The sequence below is a fragment of the Alosa sapidissima genome, chromosome 5 (assembly GCF_018492685.1).
Source record: "Alosa sapidissima isolate fAloSap1 chromosome 5, fAloSap1.pri, whole genome shotgun sequence".
Lineage (NCBI taxonomy): Eukaryota > Metazoa > Chordata > Actinopteri > Clupeiformes > Clupeidae > Alosa > Alosa sapidissima.
In genome coordinates this window covers 28,145,569-28,162,452 of record NC_055961.1, presented here as the reverse complement: position 1 = coordinate 28,162,452, position 16,884 = coordinate 28,145,569, and the positions used below count along the sequence as shown (strand labels likewise).

General features: G+C 41.8%; 1 protein-coding gene and 1 long non-coding RNA gene across 5 annotated transcripts in view; one reads left to right on the top strand and one right to left on the bottom strand.

Annotated features, from left to right (window-relative positions):
• The window catches only part of LOC121710013, a 21,224-nt gene extending 4,361 nt beyond the window's left edge, over positions 1-16,863 (bottom strand). Inside the window, exons 1-2 of the long non-coding RNA XR_006032078.1 lie at positions 16,773-16,863; positions 15,714-15,716 (exon numbers count right to left, since the gene is read on the bottom strand). This is a non-coding gene — a long non-coding RNA (uncharacterized LOC121710013). The remainder of the gene's footprint in view (positions 1-15,713; positions 15,717-16,772) is intronic.
• Positions 4,102-16,194, top strand: hrh2b (histamine receptor H2b). Of its 4 annotated transcripts, none has more exons than XR_006031862.1 (5): positions 4,102-4,259; positions 11,976-12,986; positions 13,421-13,884; positions 14,682-14,748; positions 15,394-16,194. XR_006031862.1 is itself a non-coding variant. In XM_042092385.1 (5 exons), exons 2-4 carry the CDS (start codon positions 12,369-12,371, stop codon positions 14,686-14,688), a joined length of 1,089 nt encoding a protein of 362 aa, XP_041948319.1. In that variant the 5' UTR covers positions 4,102-4,259; positions 11,976-12,368; the 3' UTR covers positions 14,689-14,722; positions 15,394-16,194. The 4 variants fall into 4 exon arrangements, 3 of the variants coding, with proteins under 3 accessions (XP_041948319.1, XP_041948318.1, XP_041948317.1); XM_042092385.1 differs by having other exon boundaries at positions 14,682-14,722; XM_042092384.1 differs by having other exon boundaries at positions 14,682-16,194.
• Positions 16,864-16,884: the final 21 nt, after the last annotated feature.

The window sequence follows — 16,884 nt, the reverse complement described above, 5'->3', positions numbered from 1 at the left end:
TAGTGTGCCCCGGCACAGTGGTTGAAAAACACTGTGCTATAGCACATGGGAGATTAAAGTGATATTCAAATGGCTTAAATTTAAAACGCAACTCTCTACTTCACCATGACAGTTTACCCTATAGGTATGCAAATCATTCTGACCTTTATCTTCTTCATCTCATTAACTGCAAACATGACTAGAATTAAAATACATGCCTGCCAGAGGTTATGTAAACAAACACATGATGAGCATATTGTTTTTTGTCATGTATAATCCAAATAATAATAAAAAGGCTGTCATCCCTTTGAGCTCAAACATGCAGTGACATATACTGGAAGCTATTCATAATTAAGTAATCGTTCAGTCATTCTAACATCACTTGAGGGCAGAATGGAGTCCAACATACTTTTTCTCTGTATGTAAAGATAGGGAGAGATAGGAGTAGTCTGGGATTCTTTTCGTCAAATTCAGCCGATTTCTCCTCACGATCCTTCCTCTAACTGTCCCCTCAGTGTTTGAACACATTCCTAACTGCATATGGGAAAACAAACATAGTGGTGCGGACGCGTATTTATGAATCCTACTATGGCCACGCCAAAACCCGCCTTACTCTGCCTCTGATTGGTTGAGTTCTCTACTCAAATACGTGATTTCGCCTTTCCGGACATGCTAGTAGCTAACTAGCGTAGACTATGTTACCTGAGATTTTACCGTTTATGTACCAGACTTAAAGCACGCATGAATATTGTGCTTTTTTATGTTTTTGTTTCACACGTATTTAAATAAAAACAAAAACAGCTATGTGTACAACGCCACTGGTTCACTATTCACAGCGTTCGTGAACGCATTTTAGGCTTTGTGCAGGCCGGAGTGGACGCAAACAAGGCACGAACCGTGAATAGGAAAACAGTGGAACGTGTGTGTGTGCATAAAGCATTTTGTCACTACTGCCCGATTCAATTATACTAATGTCAGTTTTTTTGGGGGGGTGCTATATTTCTGTAGTTTGCGTTCTTTGATTTCATACAGTTTATATTCTAGTTAATTAGCAATAATAGCTAACAAGTTCGCTAACATAACCTTAACGATGATAGCTAATGTTAGTGATACGATTCGACTGTTGTAGAACGGAATGGCTGATCCTTAATGCAATATCTACATCGCCCAAGAAAACATTCATCCAATGTTCCAAAGGCACATTCTGTTTACTAACCTGATTTCATTTTAAAAGGCTAACTGATAAAACATTGGAGAACCCTTTTGCAATTATGTAAGAACATAATGTAATCTGAAAACTGCTGCCCTGATTAAAAAAACAATACAACTGATCTCAGCTGGTATTCTGTCTATATAATGAAGTGGAATGAAAATTTCTTAGTGACCCCACACTTTTGACCATTAGTGTAATGCTAAATAATGCTAAATAAACCTAATAGTATAATGCTCAGAGTTGAGTTTTCCTGAGTGAGAGAGAGATTATTATCTGCATTAGTCTACATAAAAATAGCCCCCTATGTAAATCTAAATCTGATATACATTCACTTTGTCAAACAAAATAGCACTCCACCTAAACAACAATTAATCCTGTTCACTGTGGTATCCAACATCCTGCGAGAACAGACATTCATCTAACTTTATCAGCCAGGACTACATCTGGTTTATCTAACTTTATTATAAACCGTATGGGCTTCAGCAGTCCCCACACATGCAGTATACGCATGGTCAATAACTGCCAATTGTAAACACTGTGTGCACATCCTTTCATCTCCTCACTGTCTGAAACATCTTCCTCAATAATGGAGCCATAAAAGAACACAGATCCATGGTCATGGTCACCATCTAATTGATATATATTTACAGTATGGCAACAATGCATATTCATTTAGGTGCCAACTACTTCCCCCCGTCAAAACGTGGGGTTGTGAGGCTCTTTATCAGTGTGATTAAACCAACATTCACACCATATCCGGTATCTGCACAGTGCTGTGTAATCATTAGCCATTTAACATAGGCGTTACCATCACACAATGTCATCTGTTCTCTATCCTCCTGTTCTCTCCCCCATCATGACGCAGTGTGGATTTCCGTGTTTGTGTAACAATGTTGGTTCACCTCCTCAATGAAAAGTCTTTCACTATTAGATCATTGTCATCATCATCGTCATCTCCGTAAACTCCCTAGATACAAAGTCCTTTTTCGATTAAAAGATTTAAAAAAAGCAGTCAAACAGCAGTGTCCATTAATGTAGAAGAGAGACTGAGGATTAAAAGGTACTTTACAACCGCACTGCAGATAAGAGAATGAGCCACAATGGGGCATCTGAAATATGAGCCAGTGGAGTTGATGGATTTTGAGCAGAGCTGAAGGTCATATCTTTGTGCTATCCATGAACATTGAACAATGAAACAGATATGGTCCCCATAACTCAAGCCATAATGGTTTAACATTTTTGGCCATTTAAGGTTGCATGTCAGTCTGCAGTCCTCTCATATTAACTACTTTTAATACCATGGTGCAAACCGTGCCAAGTGAACAGTGAACAATGAGACAGTGAAAGTTTCATATCTCCCCGCCAGTACAGTATGTGCTTCACTTATGAGGCAAATCTAATGTACGCATTTTTCATGTCTTGGTGAATGATTATTTATGATTATGACCTACCCTTTATGGTAGGTTGTACAATTATAGGTGTAGTCCACAGTTTTTAAATCAAATTCTGCTAATAGCTCCTTACGTTACAATCCCTGTCCTGGCTCTGTAAATGGGAAACAAACAAGCATAGATGAGCAATTCTAGCCAATCAAGGGAGGGGGGTTATTTGACGGGCCTAAAGCTAAAATGTCAACAACCTTTAATGAAACCAAAACTGAATTAAGGACTCTCCCTTTAAGTTCACCAAGGACACAAACAAGAACAGTTAGTTTGTCTTTCCCCCCCCCCCCTTTTTTTCCAATATGGCCTGTATTCAGCTGTGATAATACATACCAAAGTCTCTGAAATATTTAATGTAAGTTTAAATGTCCTCCCTTGAACTCATTTAGCTCAGCGGTCGTGTTTTGTTTGTTAGTTTTTGAGTTTCTTCCTCTTTAACTTGAAAACATCAGCTCGGCTTATGGAAAGAAGTTCTTCCAGCGTCTTCCATTCCCACCCATGGCTGTGTGCACGTTAATATTATTTATGTGTCCCTCAGGATATGAAATGATTAAACGGCAGACCTTGATTCCCAACAGGCCTGGCCCTCAGCTTACAGCAGCATCATAGTTCCCACCAAGTAGCATTATTCTGATTTCTACAAGGCATTACAAGTTATTACCATAAATATACATGTGATTTTTATGGGTGTTATGTGTGTGTGTTTTGTGTGTGTGTGTGTGTGTCTGTGTGTGTCTGTGTGTGTCTGTGTGTGTGAACGTGTGTCTCCCCGTCTGTGTGTGTGTCTGTGTGTGTGTGTGTGTGTGTGTGTGTGTGTGTGTGTGTGTGTGTGTGTGGTTTTGGGTGCATGCAATTGTGTGTGTAGCCTTTATGTGTCTCTGAATGCGCATTTCATGTGCTCTCTGTGAAACTGATTGGTGTCTTCCTGACATCGATGTCCTTGCAAAATGCATTTGCATGAAACATGAGCAGTTACAGGAATCGCACCACAGTGATTACTGTGCACAGCAGTAACAACAAAAAGCATAGCAGGAAATAAGCATATAGGGAGATACACACACATACACACACACACACACACACACACACACACACACACACACACACACACACACACACAACACAGAATGTATGGAGGAGTATGTGCTATAGGAGCTGACCATGTGAAATGAGCCAGGAGGCGGGAGTGGAGGTTAAGGAGAGAAGGAAAAGAAAGTAAGGGAGAGAGAGGAGAGGAAAGGAAAGGAGAGGAGAGGAGAGCAGAGGAGAGCAGAGGAGAGGAAAGGAAAGGAAAGAGGAGAGGAGAGGAGAAGAGAGGAGAGGAAAGGAAAGGAGAGGAGAGCAGAGGAGAGGAGAGGAAAGGAAAGGAGAGGAGAGGAGAGGAGAAGAGAGGAAAGGAGAGGAGAGGAGAGGAGAGGAGAAGAGAGGAGAGGAAAGGAAAGGAGAGGAGAGCAGAGGAGAGGAGAGCAGAGGAGAAAGGAAAGAGGCAGGGCTGAAACTGAGAGGCTGGCAAACACAGAGGCAGACAGGCAGGACACAAGTCAACAGCTCTCCTCAAGAACAGGGGACTACGGCATGGACAAGGAGTTGGCACACGCCACTGGTTCACACTCCATCTGTCTGAAGTGAGTGAAACTACATTATTACTTACAGTACCTTCTCTGGGTTTCTGAATTTAACCACATCTGTTGAATGTTGTTTATGTTGGGATTAATCTGTGTTAAGTGAGTGTTTGTAGGAAGTAGAAGTAATTTTGTCAAACCAGAAATATTTGTGTGCAAACATTGAGTACTTGAGTAGAGAAATCAAGTATGTTAATTACATTTTACTGTTTACTAGACAATTTCTAGATATGACCAAAATAACATTGATTTATTCTGTATTTCCTTCTGTTTTATCAGTTTGTCCCCTGTTCATGTAGAGCCTTTGTCCTTATAAAGTTTGTCAACTCATATAGAGAATGAAAAGTTCAGATGGTGTAAGATCTAAGTGAACCTTGTTGGAAATTGGCACCGCATGCATGTTAGCAGCAACCTGTTGTTTGACATTTTCATTGCACATTTCATAGAAACGTGCTGATGGTAGTGATGGTGGTGGTGGTGGTGTGTGTGTGTGTGTGTGTGTGAGAGAGAGAGAGAAAGAGACAGAGAGAGATAGAGAGAGCTGTACTGTATGTCTGTATGTTTGAAAAAGAAAAACCTTTGGTTGCCTAGTGCAGTGTTAATGGGCCAAGTCTCGCAACCCCCTTCTCTCTAACCGGCGGAATTTGGTTTTGAAATGTTGTGATATGGACATTGGAAGTAGAGGCAGAACATGTCTTCTCTCATAGGTAGGCTATGTCACCACCAAAGGCATTATGTCACTGGCAGCCTTTGACTAAAAACCTTTAGAAAAAATGTCTTTAATCCAGACTCAAATCATTTCGCGACCCCTCCAGTACTTTTGGCAACCCCCAGTTTAAGAACCACTGGCAACTAGTGAACTATCTCTGATTCCAGAGTTAGTGGCTAAACATTTACCGCCATGGTTAGCACTATAAGAACCGTTTCAACAAGTCTCTAAAGCAGTCAGATACAGTCACCTTCAGAAGCTAACCTGGCCCTTGGCTGCAAGCCAATGCCAGCTTTTGTTTGATGTGTGACTGAAACTGGCGCCAGTGGTTGGTGTGTGTCAAAGTGTTTTTGCTACTTGTTGGTTCCCCTGCTTTGATGTCACAAATGGGAAATTATGTATGTGTGTTAATATATGAATATGGATGACACATTATACAAGTATGGTCTCCAAAATAACTAATCTGGCTTTTCTCGGGATTGTCCCCTAATTTAGTTTTTCTATTTCTTAATATCAATGTCATTGTCTATATTATATCATAAAAACTTTGTCATGATTACTTTGTGTCCATCATGGGGCAGTCCGAGTTCATGTCGCTGGTTACATGGGCAAAGTAATGTTTTAACTGGATGTTAATCCTGTATGGGATTAACCTGCCCTGATCCCTTTCATTTCCAACTCTCTTACCCAGACTTTTGCCTGCATGCGAGTACTCATGCAAGGACCACAAACCATTCTGTGTCTGTGTTCGACTCTGGCTCGACCTCTGTTGAGAGAGCACCACATTACGCTACACAGCTACGCTACTGCACACAAACATTCCCAAACATAATTTTTTTTTTACTAATACCAATACAACACATATTACTTTTTTTTTTAATTATTTTTGAATAGTTGTGCCATGCACAGATGAAAAGAATGAATTATGTAATGTCCTGTAAGGTAACCCAGGGATCTTGTCATGGAAACAGGACTCATGTTACACCCACTGCCATTGTGTCTCTGGGGGCAAGAGGGGAGCAGTGAGAATCCGACTGCTGGAGTAGGCCAGCTCTCACAGCGACAGTGGCATTTCAGAATCTATGCCAATAAACATCCTCATGCCCTTACCACTGTTGACACATTACACACAACTGAGCTCTGGGGCGCTCAATAGAAAAACTAGTTGTGAGTTCTGTGGTACAACATGCCATGTGACAAACATAACAGTGTGTTTTTTTATATATCTTCCATGAACCATGAGTGACACACCAAGGGTTGGCTTGGCATGGCTGCATGCATTGTTTTTGGGCAGAAAGGCTTTCGGCAGGCATTATATCATTTACTGCTCAGACATGCGAGGTGACTGTGCATTTTCTGAAGTCTTAATGTTGAATGGGTGCTGCAAGTTCACAACAACAAAGGCAGGTAGTTGAGATGAGACAGCCGGTCACCTCATTCTCATTCCATCGCACTACTCACCTCTGCTGTCCCAGGCGTAAATCAGTGCCTGCTCACAAAGTTACCCATTATTTTTACCATTGGCAGTTGCCAGCTCTAATTTGGATTTTTGTGAAGTATCTTTGTTAAAGTGTAATTCAGGAGTAATTTGAACCCAGGGACTTTTTCACCATGACAACGAGTTGAACACCCCCTCGAGAGCTAGATTATATTGATCAAAGGAGTAGCCTACTGGCTTTAGCGCTTTAGTAGTATGAATAGGGTCCCTATACATAAAGCGAAGCATCAAGAACTTAGTAAGAGTAGGCCTACCCAGTTTATTAAAAAATATTGTTTTACAAGACTTACCTACCATCTTCGGTCACCTCCGTGTTGTGGGAAAGTCTGTACAAATCGATAATTGAATGTAATGCAAAAGGAAGGAGTCCTTTGAAGCTTAGTAACAGAAATGCATGCATATTTTGCTGTTTGTGGAAGTTTGGTTAAATATCAGTTAATAATAGTGTAACGATTTGATGCGACACACACAGTTGTCCAATCAAAGGTTTATTCGCGGAAGCGGGAAACACACACATACCAAGACCAAGACAGAGAGGAGGAGTGCCGCGGTGACACGCCGCGGAAAGTGCAGCCTGAGGGCGGCTGCTGAGAGGGAGCTGGTGACGAGCGGGGACGGCCACGTGGCTGCTAGCACGCCCGCACTGGATTGCTAGCAGCGTGGCTCCCCGTTGAGTGAGCTCCTGCGGCGTGTGCACCCCACGTGTTGTTGGCGGTACCACAGACTGATGGACTGAGCGAGTGAATGCTCACACCGACGTTATGGCAATGGCTAAGGGAGGAAATATTGCCGAGGACGGCAATAGCTTGTGAGGGGGCTGTGTAACGTCGGTGTCGTTTGGACTGAGTGCTAGCCTCCCAGAATGCAATGTGTGTGAATGCTGGTTTGTGTAATGTCGGTTTTAGTGAGTGTAATTGCGTTTACCTTGTCATGTATGTGTTAGCTTGTGTAGTCTTTCTTTAGGTTGTACCTCATGTGTTTTACCCGGTGTATTGTATGTGACAACCCTGTTCGTGTATCGTGCTTGTTTTATTGACTTCCCTTGTGTTTCCTATGTAATGGTGTCTTGGTCTTGGTCTATGTGTTTGGCTGATTCCCGCTTCCGCGAATAAACCTTTGATTGGACAACTGTGTGTGTCGCTATAAAATAGTTACATTGGTGTCAGAAGCGACTTTCGAACATGGCCTCCGGTCAGCGAAAGAAGCTGGGAGCGGGAGACCTCACCACTGTAATGCAGTTCGTTTTTGGCTACATTCATTGCCCAAAGTTGTCAAATGACCTCATTACCCATACTTCTACTGCAACTTAAGCACGTGACAACTCGCACTCGGTCGTTTGTTTTACAGTTTTTACTCTTTTGTTTTTCAAAATCCAACGCGAAATTAAACACTAAACAACAACGATAGTCTGTAGAGTATAGCCTTACATTTGATGAAGGGATTTCCTTAATGTTAAATAATAATTTGGCCCTTGCTAAAACGATGCACAAATTATTAGCCAATTATTTTGTTCATATTCACTCAGACTTGTGGCATTATAGGTTTCTGCATTAGGTCTACCGTTGGAACAAAATAAACCCAGAGACTTATTTTATTCTTGTAGGCTATATGAGAAAAGGCCAAGAGTGTCTTAAGCACTGTTTTATTTTATTTCGGTATTGTCTTACCTCAACAAGGCTACAGCTCCATGAAAACAAACCGATATAACTCTATAAAATCTATAAAGTCTATTAAATATGTTGTATTTGGCTGCTGTGTTTGACTGAAATGTAGACTATTCTTTTTTCATTTCAATACAGTATATGAAACAAACCTCAGTTTAGATAATCATATTCACACATTTTTTTGCCTAATTGACAACCATGACCATGATAACTGATAATATAAAATTAATGTGCACCTTGAGCAAATGATAAAAAATCTTTCAGAATGCTTTCCATTCTTGAACTGCATCGAATTACATCGAATCGCATCGAATCGTACTGAATCGTTTTTTATGAACATGTATCTTTTCTTGTATCTAATCGTGCCCATGTATCTAGATGTGAATCGTATTGTCTTTTACATGAGAGATTCACACCCCTAGTATTTAGGCTACAGTTGGTCTTAACATTTTACTGTTTACTCGACAATTTCTAGATATGACAAAAATAACGTTGATTTATTCTGTATTTTCTTCTGTTTTATCAGTTTGTCCCCTGTTCATGTAGAGCCTTTGTCCTTATAAAGTTTGTCAACTCATATAGAGAATGAAAAGTTCAGATGGTGTAAGATCTAAGTGAACCTGTTAGTGATGGTGGTGGTGGTGTGTGTGTGTATGTGAGAGAGAGACAGAGACAGAGAGCGATAGAGAGAGTTGTACTGTATGTCTGTATGTTTGAAAAAGAAAAACCTTTGGTTGCCTAGTGCAGTGTTAATGGGCCAAGTCTCGCGACCCCCTTCTCTCTAACCGGCGGAATTTGGTTTTGAAATGTTGTGATATGGAAAGTGAACAGCTTGGCTTTATTGAGAGTTCATACAATAGATTCACTTTGTCCTTAAAAGACAAGCTTAATGAATATTGTATTTACACTTGGTCTTAACTTCTAAGAGTTTTAGGATAAACTGTGTTGTCGCAGTAAAATAATAACTTGAACGGATGCCTAAAATACAGAAAAATCTCAGACCCACGAACGCATGTTAGTGACTTTTAAGGCTGAACATGGAGGAGAGCATGTTATTGCAGCATAGAGAGTGTGTCAACATAGAGTACACAGCAAAAAGCTTTGCATCAATGTCAAAGTTATTAAGTTTTTGTTCCATAATTTAGTTTTAAGAGATGAATAATGGCAGCTACCGGGTTGTCGTTTGCTTTTTCCGTTTAAAATTTAATCTCACAGATATAAGATGAGAAATTAAATGGAGTGGAATGGGACAAATGAGAAACAAAATGACAGAGTAGCGTAGGGAGGTCATTTGATCTGTCTAAGGTCTGAAATCTCTCAGCAAACATGACACCTTTACTGTGATTTTAAGACACACACAGAGAGGCATTTAAAGGAACATGCACTCAAGTGTTGGAAAAGAAAACATACACTGTATATTCTGAGGTAAACATGCCATGGGTAGAAAGGTCTGTATACATTTTACAAGGCCAATACGTCACATGGTCTCACAGCAGTCAATGTTATATTTAAACGTGTGCCATAGAGGTAGATAAGAGAAAGAAAGAAAGAAGGAAGCAATGAATTAATCAAAGAAAGAATATAAATCAGAGACTGAGAAAGGTACAGAAAAAATGTAAGCTGTTGAAGCATCAAAAGATGCTTGTGGATGAATGTGCAGTCCATGCCTGTGGCATGCTTGCCACCTCTCGTATCCACATACTCTTTACCAGGCAGAGATTTGCTGACCAGTCTTCTGTGGCCACATCAAGACAGGAAGAACACCGAAATTGAACTTGAGCTGATTCTCTACTGAATCTACACACACTCATGTTGACTCATGTTTAAAAAAAAAAAAACCAAGATGGGGAATGTGATTTGCCAGACTGCCTTGGCTTATGACTGTGTTGGTGGTGAATAATTGCGACAGTGCTGCAGCTTGATTTAGCTTATTGCGGCTAACAAATTATGGCTGGAAAGTGAGCGTGTCAATGTGCATAAACAGCCTTGTCAGATGAAGCAGAGGGCTGAGGTCTGCTGTCTGAAAATTCTGCAAGGCCTGTTAACTTCTCCTCAGTGCTGCCCAGGCCTGGTCAGGAGTCCCTGTCTTAGCCACCCAGAAAAAACAGAAGAGAGAAATAAATAATTTGCTGTCTGTTTTATGTGCGATGTCGCCATTGCTGAGCGTTTATGGCTTGTATTTTCCGTCTCATCCTAAGACTGAGACTGCGTAAGACTGCTAGACTGTGGTGATGGTGGTGGTGATGTTTGACAGATTCCATGTTGGTTGTTAGTAGTTGATTTATGACATTTACATGGATTGGAGAGGGATCAGTTGAAGTAGCACCTCATGAGCTGCATACAAGCCAGTTTCACACTATTAAGCCTCCTGCCACATTGTCCAAGCCAACAGTAAAGTGGATAGACCTATATTCCTTATATGTTTAATCCCTTGACTGTTTGTTCCATTATGTATGTTCTCAAAATTCACTTATAGAAACTTTTAATTTATTTCAAGTTTCCACAAGACAATTTTAGTACAAATGTCACAGATGAAGTCAAGTGTCTTGTATGCATTGTATGCATTGTATGTCCTATATCCATAATGGTTGATTTGAGCTTTGTAGAAGAAGCTATATTTTCAATTGCATTTTCAGCTTTTATGCAAGATAAAGCTGTACTTGCATATTCACAAAATTAATATTAGCTGAAACATTCAATTACATGAAAAATTGAGCACCACAAAAAGATGTCTAACTAGCTGAAATATGATGAGGTGTAACCCATAGCCCTCTTATGATACGTGAACATTGCAATCAGTCAACACAGACTAATTTCTGTCCCTGCAAATCATCTTTTTTGTCCTTATTGGTGCACTGGTGCCTTTTCTCTGTATGTGACATGTGACGTGGGTCCATGGGGCCTGGATGGGCCTTCTCCACCCGCAGCTTCTGGGCGATCTAATTTGAGCTCCAATAAACAGGCCTGATCTCATTACTGTTTTGCCTCCGCTCGCGTGTGCTGGTATCATCTGTCCAAATGGCTGGCCATCGTGCTTTGCCTTCTGCTGCAGAGGTATCACCTGTCTACTGTGGGCAAATTGCTCCTGGCCTGTTAGCCACTGGGGGGAGTACAAACAACAATAACACTCACCGATGCACCTGGTTCCTCTTTCACACTTTCACACACACCCATGGGTCCTTGAGGTGGCAAATGATTTTGGAATACAAATTCATTTCTAAACTGTGGTCTGTCGCAGTATTGGTGAGCAAGAGCTTACATTCTACTTTCAGTCATTTAGAGCTATCTGAATAGCTTCCCATGAAACTTTAGTATTGATTGTGATGCTACCGGATATATAGTAATTCCAGCTACAACATGGTCAGTGATTCTACTTTCTTTCCTTTAGGCTCCAGTTGCAATTGTGGTAATTTGGTCTTGAAACGATTAGCATTGGCAGCCAGGAAGCTTTAAAACCTGTGTGACTCTCAGTGATGCCAAAGGCGCCCATATACTTGGGTTATAGTCAGGTGACTGGAGGAAACAGCTAAATGGATCATTGGCCATTGCATTCATTAACATTTGTATTCCTCCCCATTACATGTCAAGGTAAAAAGGAAATAGGTCTTAACCTTTAACGTTAATGGCATACAGTACGAGGAAGGCATTGTTTGCTGTTGCTCTGGGGAAGGTGATTTTACTGGTGTGCTTTCATTAATGTTTATGAGATTGTTTATGACATGAAAACGGTGCATCATAATGTTTCATTGTTGTGAAAAAAAGTAATTTGAACTGGCTATGATATTTGATTCTTATATTGCTATAGATTTGTCTCCGTCTGATATGAATTTTGTCTTGTTACTCAATAGGCCACAATTGATGGAATGGAGGGACCTTCCCTTGGTGAGATGCCACCTGTAGAGCTGTAGACCTGTAGTTCCATGATGCCTCTGTGACCGACAGACTGACCTCGTCGTCTTAGACATGTTTAGGTCTCTTCCGAAGAATTTATGTCACAGTTCACAGATCTGCATATTCTGGACAGTACCGGTGCCCAAATCTAAATTGTGATGAAAGTTTGGGGTTCGGCTGGATCAGGATAAACACAGAGGGGCCAATGCACAGGACTTCAATCTATTACCTGTCAGCTGTGGAACAAGAGTAGCAACAAAAAATATTTTTCTTCATCTGCTTCAAGCTTCTCGTGAGAGGAGAGCCATGCAGGACAGCTTGCTCCTCGCGTGACACATCGAACTCCAGCCATGATATCCACGGCATTCAAATGGGTGGTGCTCGTGGCGTTCATCGTGCTGATCATCGGCGGTAACGTGCTGGTGTGCCTGGCCGTTGGCACGAGCCGCCGGCTCCACCGGATCGCTAACTGCTTTGTGGTGTCGCTGGCAGTGTCCGATCTGCTGCTGGGCCTGTTGGTGCTCCCCTTGTCAGCCACACAGGAGCTGCGCGATGGCCTTTGGCCACTGGGGGGCACACTCTGCAACATCTACATCTCCATGGATATAATGTTGTGCGAGGCGTCCATCCTTACCCTGCTTGCCATCAGCGTGGACCGCTACTTGGCCATCACGGGCCCGCTGTGCTACCCAAGGCGGGTCACCCCGAGGCGGGTGGCCGCCGCCATCGTAGCCATCTGGGCAAGCTCGCTGGCTGTATCCTTTATGCCTATTCACCTGGGCTGGAACACACAGAACTTTACCGTCCAGCACGCGGACTGGCTAATGCATGAGGAGAAGGAGAAATGGAGCTGCCGCTATGAGTGGAATAACAGCTACGTCATCCTGGACTCCTTTGGCACGTTTTACCTCCCCCTGTTGGTCATGTGTGGGATGTACCATCGGATCTTCTGTGTGGCTCGTGAACAGGTAACTGTGACTGAAAACTGCCCATCTAAAAGTAATGTATTGGTATTATCACACACACATTTGTCACATACAAAACACATTATGCTATACAGTCTACGTACAATACCAGAGCATTCACATTTAAAAAATGTTTTATCTGTGACTGTATGTATGTTACAGTTATAGAATTTATGGTAATTGCATAATGTACCTTCTATGAAATGAAGGATGTATAATTGGACTAAGTCTCTTTCAAAATTTGAGTATGTTTATTGTTAGTGCACTAATTCCATGTGTCTGAGTTACAAAATGAGTGTATTAGGCCATGATCCGACAGAACGCTGTTTGCCGCTTATCAAACGCAAGATTCAGTAAAAAAGTCAATGGCATTGGACACTTTTCCGCTTTGAGTTGAACTTTTTTGACAGCATGACGGCCTCTGCTTCCCCTCCCAGGTGCAGCGCATCCGTGCAGCCACGCCCTCCTTTGCCCGCTCGGCCTCGGCCGCTGCGACGGCTCGCGAGCACAAGGCCACGGTGACCTTGGCGGCCGTGCTGGGGGCCTTCGTCATCTGCTGGGTCCCCTACTTCACCTACTTCACCTGCATGGGCATGCGGGCCGAGCCCAACCCGCCCGAGATCATTCACTCGGTGGTGCTGTGGATGGGCTACTTCAACTCGGCGCTCAACCCCATCCTCTACCCGGCTCTCAACCGTGACTTCCGCCGGGCCTACGGCCAGCTGCTGCGCTGCAAGGGGGCCAGTCACCGGCCCTCCGCCACCTCCATGTGCGTGGCCCTGCAGAAACGAACTTCCACCTCCAACGGACACCAAATTGTCCACGACAAGGGCAAGTCGCTGCAGGACAGCTATCTCAATATCCAAGAGGGAAACAGAAACGGTTTAACTGACCAGACAAGGTTAGGCATGGCTTAAAAACTAATGCCAATTTTAGAGTTACAGGGAAATATAGGCAGTAGTAAAATGTCTTGTTGGTGCCCAATTGACTATTTACTGATTTTCAGAAGACACATTAAGCAGTCATCATAAACTTGACCACATTGCCATGTAATAAAATAGTTAACAGCCAAAAGCCATCTACATGATTATGTGGGTGTTAATTGAATAATGTAATGTAATGTAATGTAATGTCTCTTTCAATCTGTAACTAGAGGGTTTCCCCCCCCCCCCCCCCCAAGTTACCATTATCTCAATGTTGTTTTCTGTGCCACTTGAAATGCTGTAGGAATACATATGTTGGTTTAGGGTCTATATGTGTAAATGGCATTAAATGGGTACTAATACTAGAAGTAGATTGTAGAAAATATTTAAAATTTGATGGAGTGGGAAACCACAACTTTCAGTTCAAGTATATATACTTTTTTGATCCCGTGAGGGAAATTTGGTCTCTGCATTTAACCCAATCGGTGAATTAGTGAAACACAAACAGCACACAGTGTACACACAGTGAGGTGAAGCACACACTAATCCCGGCGCAGTGAGCTGCCTGCTACAACGGCGGTGCTCGGGGAGCAGTGAGGGGTTAGGTGCCTTGCTCAAGGGCACTTCAGCCACGGCCCACTGGTCGGGGCTCGAACCGGCAACCCTCCGGTTACAAGTCCAGAGTGCTAACCAGTGGGCCACGGCTGCCCTAAAGTAAATCCCCCTGCCCACATTTAAGCATGATGCTTTTGTTAATTCTGCTTAATCATTTCAGGTCTTAAACTAACCTTCTCCCTGACGTCTACCTGGTGACAGGTGAGACACACAGAAATATACCAAAGGTGAGAGAAACAGACATAATTAAACAGACAGACAGACATACTTGAAGTGAGATACAAATAATTACACAGTGTGGTGTGTGGATAAGAAAGCAGGAAATGTATTGCAATGGGGATTAGGAGATAAGAAGAGGGATTTTCCTTGGGTTTGATATGTGACTGTGACTGTGTAGGCTCCAGTGGTGCTTTCCTATGAGCTGTGGCTACTGCAATATGCATACGCCATATGGATGTACAGAATGAAATGCTCATGATTAATGCACATTTGGAATGGCTGAAGGGAAGTCTTTCGAAAATGTCTGGTGGAAAAACGAAATGAAACTTAGATGTCCATCTTGCACAGATGATCAGGCTATATAATTACTGCCAACAACAATGCTCGACAAGAACTTTGTACACTTACATCTGCAGATCATTGTCCTGCAATTGTAGGGTTTATTCCCATAGAGAACTTTATAAGAGTAGTGTGTGACATGACCTGTTCTTTCTGTCTGGGACAGTGTAACATAAATTGCTTTGCAAGAGCAGAGACAGAAAAGGGGACAGGGACTAGTGAAAGAATGTCAGGGAAGAACACGGCATGTCTTGCAGTGACAAACAGCCTGGTTGGGAATGGCAAATGAGTGACTATCCTGTCCCGTTTCCTAGATTACCTCTGGGGGGACAGAGAGTGAGCGAGAGTGAGGGAGAAAAGGACGGGACAGGCCCAACCAGTCAGGGCTGCTTCAGACGGCTAATGAGGAGAGTCGCCGGTGACCAGAGGACGTCTGGCTAAATCTGAATTTCTTCTTCTTCCTATCGGGTCCAAAGGGCAAAAGCTGTGTTCTTTCCCAGTCATGGTGTGGGGAAGGGTTGCTACATAATGGGAGTCAGACATTGTCTCTAAATATGTCCTGTCACTTTAGTTACTTTGTGAACTGCTTCTGTAAGATGTGAGATATTTTTATGTTTGTATTTGATGATGATACACACTCATGCCATAACAGATATTGTATTAAGGGTATTTAAGTGCAATTCATTTTCTAATTGATTTTGTCTTTCCCATCCCCCTTGCCATGATTCAGTGAGTGACATATGACATATTAGACACATGTCTAAAATGTAAACTTGCAAAAGTAAAACAATAGACTCCTTTCATAAGAAGATGTGTTACTATAAGCCTTTCATAAGAAGATGTGTTACTGCCCTCTAGTGGAAGCACTACCACAGCACAGTGAAAATGCACAGCAGTGCCCAAAGTCACCCACAGAGGGCAGAAGAGGAGCATGCTCATTAAATGGAATGGTGGAGTACAGGGGGAAATGGAGAGGGATGGGGGGGGTTGTCAGAATCTGCAACAGAATCATACCACACTTTTATCCTTGCCCTGATTTATACAAAAATATGGTATGCAACTGATTGTTACTAAAATTGTCCTATAGTATTGTTGTGGTGCCTAACCATGGCAGAATTGTAATAAATTAATAAATACATAGGTAACACTTTATAATAACTACACACAATTCATCATTTATTAAGCCTTTGTTACTTATTAGTTAATGGTTTGTTCATCATTAGTAATTTCTAATTTATCATTTGTAAAGCATTTGTTCACACAGTTATAAATAGTTTGTTCATAGTAAATAAGCCTATATCTTAAATATGTTTATACATTATTGTTAATACTTAATAAATTATGCAATAATATACACATGCACTAATGATTAGTTAGGGTGAGGATACATATTTTACATTGTGTGTACAAATACTTTATTTATGAAAATTAACATAGGAACAATGCTTTACAAATGATGAACAAAGCATTTTGTAATAGTTTGCAACTGGTTTATAATAAGAAAATGATTTCATTGTAAGTGGTTGTTTCATTACTTATTATGACCGCCGCGCAGCGAAGCGGCGGTCATATAGGTTTAGTCAGATTTTTTTTTCTTTTTTTTCTTTTTTTCTTTTTCGCATGTCCAAATTTCCGTCAAGGATTCCCGAGACACTGAAAGACCGGGGAAGACGAAACTTGGTGGGCATTGCACATAGCATCGGCTTGAAACTTACAGATGTCTGCTTTGTTGACTGCAATAAGCACCCCACAAGACATCTGAACCGCACAGTAACAGTCTAAGAATGTTGAGAATTTTCCATCAT

Bases quoted from the DNA above. Each gene is read 5' to 3' on its own strand.
- hrh2b (XM_042092383.1), top strand. From the start codon at position 12,369: ATGATATCCACGGCATTCAAATGGGTGGTGCTCGTGGCGTTCATCGTG. The intron at 12,987-13,420 runs GTAACTGTGACT...TTCCCCTCCCAG, and splicing joins TCTGTGTGGCTCGTGAACAG to GTGCAGCGCATCCGTGCAGC.